General features: G+C 37.1%; 1 protein-coding gene across 1 annotated transcript; it reads left to right on the plus strand.

Annotated features, from left to right (window-relative positions):
- Positions 1-6,799: 6,799 nt before the first annotated feature.
- Positions 6,800-7,762, plus strand: LOC129676226 (olfactory receptor 14J1-like). Its single transcript, XM_055606555.1, has one exon. It carries the CDS (start codon positions 6,800-6,802, stop codon positions 7,760-7,762), a length of 963 nt encoding a protein of 320 aa, XP_055462530.1.
- Positions 7,763-8,610: the final 848 nt, after the last annotated feature.

The raw sequence follows: 8,610 nt of genomic DNA on the forward strand, positions 1-8,610 counted from the left end.
TCTATAGGTATCAACATAAATATTTAGAAGGCAAATTAACATAATGACCATTTAGTAAAAACAGTAGGGTCTGTGTTTTTACCCTAGGGTCTATGACCTTCCCAGACATGGGTATTTAACTAGGATTACAGAACCTGGCATGAAATTCCCTGCTATGCTACAGAACTCAGAACCAGTTACCCCAAGTATTGGTTCACTTTTTTGTTTAAATTTTGATAAAAACAATACAAAGACCAGCTTAGGAGGAAAAGCATTTATTTAGCTTATGGTTATAGTCCATCAATGCCAGAAGCCAAAGCAGGGACCCAGTGCACAGTTGGCACATGGTGCCTGGTATTGCAGCGTGCAGGGTACAACACTGGGAAAATCCCCCAACAGGCTACCCAAGGTTCCTGTAGCCACCTTGGAGTCTGCAGATCTGTTTCCCTCCCCTCAAAATCCTTCCTTAGTCTCTTTGACCCCGCAAAGTTAAGGCAGAAGGACAATGCTCATAGTTCCCCTAGTACACGTAACTCAGAGTGAGTAACTCAGAGTGGGCTTAGCAAGAATCCTACTGTGTAGCTCAGTTTTGATAGGAGGGTTTTGTTGAAAGACCCCCAAGGGGAATCTTCCGTCAGGGAGACCCCCACTCCCAAGGATCAGCGAGACCAGTTGTTCGGCTGCAAACAGCAAGAGGCTTTATTCAATACACGGGTACCCGGGGCGACAAAGTCTCTCGGAGGACTTGCGCGCCCTCTGGGGGGAAAGCTGGGTTTTTATAGGGTTTTAGAGCAAAAGCGCGGGTACAGAAGTGAGAAGCATGGTTACAGGGAGCTGATTGGTACATTTAAATGAGACCACAATTTGAGTCAGAGTTTGGCAGGGACACCAGGATTCCAGGAACTGGGTGGTCGAGACGGTCATGATGACCCCTTAACTTGGGCCGCCACATGTTGTTTTCTTTAGGACTCTTATCTCAACTGAAACAGTCTCACAGATATCCCATGAGGGTGATTAACACAAGCTGTTTTTAGCTCGACTGGGGCAGCCTGACCGCAGATATGACACAGCTGGGTTTCTCAGTAATTTTCCAGTTCCCCACCTAGCCTACAGAGTTTCTCAAAACAGTGGTGTGCCACAAAATGGCGTTAGCTATGTTTAACTTAGGGTGAGGCGGGGGGGTCTTTCATTGTGAATAAACTAGCTCAACTTTGGCAGGGAGGATTTTAAAACATTACTTAAGGTTTGACATTAAACCAATTTACATAGATTATTAAGGAAAATAAAACCTCCCAAGTGAGATGCCGAGAAGAATCAGAAGGAAAGGCTTTCAGTAAAAACAAGCAGTACTGGTGATCTCTGAGGACGCTGAGACAGAACATGTGAATAGAGCAGAGCGGGGTGGGGTGGGAGGCCAGGGCGGGCTGGTATTTCCTGTCCTCTTCTGCCCCCTTCTGACCAAATGGAAGAAGTGCCAGTGTCTGCAGTCAAGGAACCCAGCAAATTCAGCATGGACCCTGCTCTACTTTCTGCCACAAAAGTTTTCAGTCTTTGAAATACCGAGTCACTTCTTCAAACATTCTTCTGCCAGTAAGAGAGACAAATACTGAGATGGATAAGTGTTTGGTGTAACTATGTACTTGTAGCCTTTTCCTTCATGCCTTTTGTAAATATTTATGAATCTTAGTTGTAACTGATGTGAGTTTAACAAAGACCCATGAGTTGGAATCAAATCTCAGTTCTCTTACTTATGGTTCTGAGTAATTGTATTTTCCTATTAAAGCAGAGATATAACTGATTAATTACAAAATGATGAATCTTCCTTTGTGAATTGAGAGCTCTTGCAGAAGTCTGTCTTATAAAACATATGTACAAAGTTATTCCAGTTTTGGGCTGTTACTATATTGACAGCTATTCCATTTAATTTGGCAAACTATGATAAAATATTAAATCAATCAATATAAAAACTTGCTACAAATAATCATTCTGAAATTATCTTATCAACTCAAGGAAAAGGAAGACTAAAAAAAACAAAATTTAGAAATATGTTACAAGCTTATGTTTCAAGCTTGACTGTGAGCTGATTCCTGCTTTCTATCACAAAGCATAAGTTTTTAAGGAAATCAATAAATTTGAGGGTATTCCAGAAATATTTAAATTATTATTCTAATAAAAGAACAAGATACAGAAGTCTTTCAAATGTGTCCATGAAAACAAAAGCTCAAAACGGCTAGTTTATCGATAAGTTTTTCCCTGTTAGACAGAGGATTTGCTGCCCAGGGTGGTATGAACTGATGACACTTTTGCCACAGCCTTTTAAGCCCTGGAGTTCCCTGGCCACAAAAGCAAATTTTCTTGTATTAAAACCCAAGTAACCTGTCAGGAGATAGGATATAAATGATATTTAATTCGTTCTTTGAGAAAGAAATGTGAAAGTGGCATAGGAGACACAGTGCTAGATGGAAAATGTCTCTGAGACTGATGCAGAGTAGGACAGGGAACTGACCTCAGGGTTAGGGATTCTCACAGAAATTATTTCTAGGAAAATGATTTGCTCAGATGCAAAAAAAAAAAAAAAGAAAGAAAGAAAAGAAAAGAAAAGAAAAGAAAAAAAGAATCTGGTGAGTTTTCACATGCCCCGTTCCATGACATGCACAGTGATGAATGCTTGCTTATTTTTCTTCCATGAAAATCAAACCCTAAATTATGAACTCACTCTTCTCTGTTATAGCTGGAGTCTCTTCTCAGACTTTGTACTGAACATGTGAATATTTCCTTCACAATAAATCTTCCTCTAACTAATCACTGTTTCTCTGCTCACTAGAGTCTTTCCTGAGAGTAAGTCTTCAGTGGTTATCTGCTGGCTTCACCTGAAAACAAATGACAAGCAAACTGTTAGAAAATAATGAAAACTCAAATTCTGGTTGCTGAATACTAAAGATGAATCATAATATAAAATTAGATAACAAATTTGAAAGTTAGGGGACTGGAGAAATGGCTCGGTGGTTAAGAGCATTGGTTGTTCTTCCAAAGGCCCTGAGTTCAATTCCCAGCAACCACATGGTGGCTCACAATCATCTATGAAATCTGGTGCCCTCTTCTGGCCTGCAAGCACATATGCAGACAGAACACTCTATGTATGTATGTATGTATGTATGTATGTATGTATGTATGTATGTATGTATGTATGTATAAATAATAAAATGTTAAAAAATCGAAAGTTTGAGATATTTTCGTTACAAGGGTGGTTTTGTTCTTGGTTACAATCAAATGTTCATTTAAAATATTAGTATCTGGGGCTGGAGATATGTTTGTTGGTTAAATCACTGCTTTTTCAGAGGACCCAGTTTAGATTTCTAATACCCACATGACGACTCACAGCTGTCTACAATACTAAGGAGATCTGACACACTTTCTGAACTTTAGGGACACCAGGCACACACACAGAACACAGACATACATACACACAGACATCCACATGTTACACATAAAACAAGTAAATAAAACAACTATGAATAGCTATAGAGATATAGCTTAGTAATAGAGCTTGGCTTGTTCTCCAGCAATGGAAAAATAGTAACCAAAAAAAGAAAAGCAATACTAAAACCCATTTTGTCCCTCAACTCCATTGTTTTTCAGGAAAAGATTTCAGTAGCACCCATCCACAACAAACTGATGCTTCAAGTTCCAAAACCATTTTCACTGAAAGGACATTCCATCTGCTAAAATTAGGCAAAGTTCTACACAAAGCAACCCAGAAAGCTTTTGACAAAATTCTATAATTTCATTTCTATTGGTGATTGTTATGAAGTTATGAGTTATTATTTGGAACAGAAAAAACAATGCTTTGCTTTTCTGTAGAAAAAATAATAATTTTATGGAGCCAACCGTTTTTTTAAATAAAAGCATCTGTGACTTGGCCACATGCAACACTCATCTGTAACTGAAGATTCCCTAACACTAACACAAACTCTAAACTTTCTTAGAAGAAATATTTTCTGTGTTCAGATTTCCACCATTGGTCTAACTAATAAATAATAAATTCTTTGAAATTAACTGTTAAATAAACAATGATGGACCATGTACAAATTTTCTACCATAATTTAGATATCCTTTTGTCCTCTCAGAAATGCAGTTTTGTGGCACAGTAGCCACCTGTAGTGTTCAAACCCACAGCTGCCCCTGAAAGTTATTGCCTGAGATTACTGAATCAGAAACACTCACCCCAGGATTCTGAGCTGTAACCAGCTCTCTGGAAGAGTTATGGCTTTGCTAAGGACTGAAAATCCCTGAGCTGGGACAACCAAAGTCCAAGCTCACAAAGCCTCTCAACAGCTCTGTGGATATTTTAGTGACTCTATCTCCCAAGCGACACAGGGTCAGATTAAATGAAGCAACATTATCTAAGTCCAAACTTTTATTTCAAAAGATAGTACACCTACAAGTCCACCCCCCGCCCACACATACACACACAAGAAGGCAGCTCAACACAATTGTTCTCCAGGGACATAAGATGGTTTCAAAACATGCAGTACGGACAGGAAATATCAGAAGCTGCTGAGCAGTTGGAGAGCTGCACACACAAGACATCCTGGAGTGAGTTTTCCAAACTTGGATGAGGAAAGATAAATAATTTGTGGAAATTCTAACACAACCTTATAATCTTACTTAATTTGGGAAATTAGGCTATACTTTTAACAAGAAAACAAGGGCACTTTATCAAAAATAAGCATGTTCTAAAATTTTATATAAACATAAGGGACCATGTGAGAAAACTAGTGAATAAGAAAAGTTAGCATGCTACATGTATGTGTTTGTGACACTTGGGTAAACTATTAAAACACTTTTTCAATAGCTCAGATGTCAACAAAAAAGACAATCACATGATCAATGTTGTGACCCTGTCCCTGTGTCTTTTTTGATATGTGTAAATCTTTATAACCCAAATGCCAATTCTGTTACTTAAGCTACAACTCTTAAATTTTTCCTATTAAAATGTTTAACTCCAAGGTGATGAATCCACTTGTGTGGATCAAGGGAGGCCTGTTTTAGGAAGGACGCAAACATGCCTCCTCTCTCATTTATATGAATTTTCAATACTACTCAGCTTTCTTACTTCTGGTTTGACTTGTCAGATTAAACTGTTAATGTTAAATAAACTGGTTTGACTTGTAAGATTAAAATATTAATATTAAATAACTTGTTTGGTTGTCATTAAAATAGTAATATAAATGACCAATACACAATTTTATTATGAACATTATAAATATTTATATTTTACCAGCCTCAGAAAAAATACTATAGAAAAGCACAATTTGGAACGAAGAAAACTGTGAGAAACAGAGACCTCACAGAGTGAGATCTCTGATTTTTCCTGATTTCTATTATAGGATATAAGGTGTTGAAGAAATCAAATAGTATGAAGATATTCTAGAAGGATTCAAGTTATGACTGAGGTACACAGAGCAGGAGATAAGAGGCTTTCAGTCACAAGAGTTGTATCAGATGAAACAAAAGTTATCTACTTTATGTAACAGTGTTTTATTTTCCTGTAGATGGAGGATCTTTCTATGGAGCCCACACTGATGGATTCAGTATGTTGCTGACACATACTAGTTATGCTTGGCTCTAAGAGCATTTTTACTATAATCAAATCCAACATCCTGTCAGTTTATTGGATGTAGGTTTGGAATAATTTAGTGTTGAGTTTATACTTTGCAAAAGAGATGTGAGGAAGGTGGAGTGAGCTTTTTGTCACAAGAGAGATGCCACTAAATGCAAAATGTATCGACATCGAAAAGAGTGACTTCAAATTTTAGTCTGCAATTACATTTGTAAACACATGAATTTTAAGTAGACACAAGAAAATATTTGATGATATTTTACAGGACTTAAAACCTCAAAAAAACTGACAGAACATATTTGCTTTTGTTGCCTAAAACTCATCAATGTTAAAAAAAAAAAAGTGCAAGAAGCTGACACTCCATCGAACACCAGCACTCATCTCGCAAGGGGAGAATGATGGGTTATTTTTCAATCCCTCAAATATCCAAGCAAAGGACCATAAACTAAAATATGACTCTCTTCTATCTAAAACGTAAACGACTTTAAGTTCCCAGTCTCTTAGTGAAGCCTGGCCCTGGCATTGGCCATTTTCCTCTACATCTTAAAGCACTGTCTGTCTTGCAATTGTCTGTGCTGGTGGTGAGTGCTCATAGCTATTTGACGGCGGCACCTGAAGGTGAGTCGCATGGACAACAGTTAATAAGACTAGAATTTAAATAGGAGCTGCTTGTCCCCTAAAACACTCCATAAAATGAAGTAGAATGTCTAAAGTGAGAGTGCTATCTGAGTATTTCCCTTGCACGTGCCGTTTGCTCTCGATTTAAATAACTCCTGCATGGTAAATTAAGAGCAATAAAACTATTAATTTTTACAGCTGGTTCTGCAATAATAGACCCCCTTGCTGTAATGATAATTTTATTTGTTATTAGAGAATGTTATTTCCAGTGGACAACTAAGCTATATTTTAGTTCCTGGTATATTTTTTATAAATGCCTATTTCATCTGATAAAATGGTAGCCTCCCTTATCTGTATATAACCAATCCTATGTTCAAAAACCTCTCATCCACAGCCCATCACTGACTCTTGATGATTTAAAGAAAAACAATGGTTTTCAACTGTTGCAATGAAACAGAGAGAATAAAGAAATTATTGAAATAAATATTAATGAACAAATAAATAATGCATCAGTAGCTTTCTACTGCATTTACTATATCATTTTATTTTCCAGCCACTACCACAATTTCTATTCTCAAAATGTTTGTGAGAAATATAACCACAATGAATGGATTCCTCCTAACGGGGTTCTCTGACAACCGTGAGCTACAGATCTTGCATGCTTTGCTCTTCTTGGTGACATATTTATTGGGCTCAGCAGGTAACTTTGTCATTATCACCATCACAACACTGGACCCACAGCTCCAGTCTCCAATGTATTACTTTCTGAAGCATCTTTCCATTCTAGACCTCTCATCCCTTTCTGTCACAGTTCCCCAGTATATTGACAGCTCACTGGCAGGCAGTGGCTACATTTCATATAGCCAGTGCATGCTGCAGGTTTTTTTCTTCACAGCTTTTGCCTGGGGTGAGGTGGCTATTTTAACAGTGATGTCATATGATCGTTATGTGGCTGTTTGCCTTCCACTGCACTATGAGATCACTGTGTGCCCCAGAAAGTGTAGGTGGGCTGTGGCATTTGTATGGCTAAGCAGTGGCATCACAGGAACCCTGTATATAGCAACCATATTCTCTATTAGATTCTGCAGGACCAAAATAATCCACCAATTCTTCTGTGATGTCCCCCAGTTGCTCAAGCTCTCCTGCTCTAATGATTACCTTGTAATGGGAGTGACTGATTTCCTGTCTGTAATGGCCTTTGCCTGCTTTGCTGGGATTGTGTTCTCCTATGTACACATATTCTCCACGGTTCTCAGGATGCCCTCTGCTGAAAACCGGACTAAGGTCCTCTCTACTTGCCTGCCCCACCTTTTTGTTGTCTCATTGTTTCTTTTTACAGGCTCCTATGCATATTTAAACCCTACTTCAGACTCTCTAACTGCTTTAAATTTCTTGTTCTCTGTCTTTTACACAGTACTGCCTCCGACACTCAACCCTGTTATTTACAGTCTGAGAAATGAGATCATAAAGAGTGTTATAAGAAAGTTCCTACTGAGCACAAAATTCACTTGGTTAGAATCATCTTTGCCCTCTTGTCACTGACCGATTATATGCAGGAATGTTTTAAGTCATTGACATTCCTTAAATCTGTAATGTTAATGAAGAGTAATGTTTTTTTGTTTTTTGTTTTTTGTTTTTTTCTGTAGATAAGCTACATTTTTTAACCATGGATTGTCCTTATGGAAGTGCATTGTCTGACTTCTTTGCATTTTACTATTTAAACTATTGTTCCTTCAAATTAAGAAAAATTACAAGCCTTATAACATAGATCCACTATGTCTTACCTCCTAATGCATCCACACACAGACACACTGACAATCTCAGTGTGTTTAATACCTTTGCAGAGACAATAATACAATTATAAAAAAAGACAAAAGTAATACTATTAACTCCAGTTCTGCCCACCAAGTCATGCTTTTCAACTCACCCATTTATTTTCAATTTTTTATTTTATTTTGGTCTATCAATATACATATTGATATAAATTTACATTATATCACTAGGTAAATTTGTATATATATATATATATATATACCTACAGCTATAATTTTCCTGAAATATAGTTTTCAATTCATATTAAACTTTATCTGTGTATTCACTCATTTTTCCTCTGTTAAATATCTTAAATATTTAATTATTATTGTAAGTAATAACAAAATTAAAGGTTTTTTTTGTAATCCTAATGAATAAGCTTATTGAATCAAAGTGTACAAAATATATTCATCTCTTAAATGATGCGACCATATAAAAATAATTCATTTATGTGTCAATTAGCAATGCGGGGCAAAGGCACTGCTCTTCTAAAAGTGCCATGATTTTACTAGTTCATGAAGAACTATGGATAGGGAACCTTAGAGCTAGGTACAGTCCTGTCAGATGCCTAGGATATT

This window comes from Psammomys obesus, unplaced genomic scaffold (assembly GCF_907164565.1).
Source record: "Psammomys obesus unplaced genomic scaffold, mPsaObe1.curated_primary_1811, whole genome shotgun sequence".
NCBI classification, from domain to species: domain Eukaryota; kingdom Metazoa; phylum Chordata; class Mammalia; order Rodentia; family Muridae; genus Psammomys; species Psammomys obesus.

Excerpts from the sequence above, each read along its gene's own strand:
- LOC129676226 (XM_055606555.1), top strand. The coding sequence starts at position 6,800 with ATGTTTGTGAGAAATATAACCACAATGAATGGATTCCTCCTAACGGGG.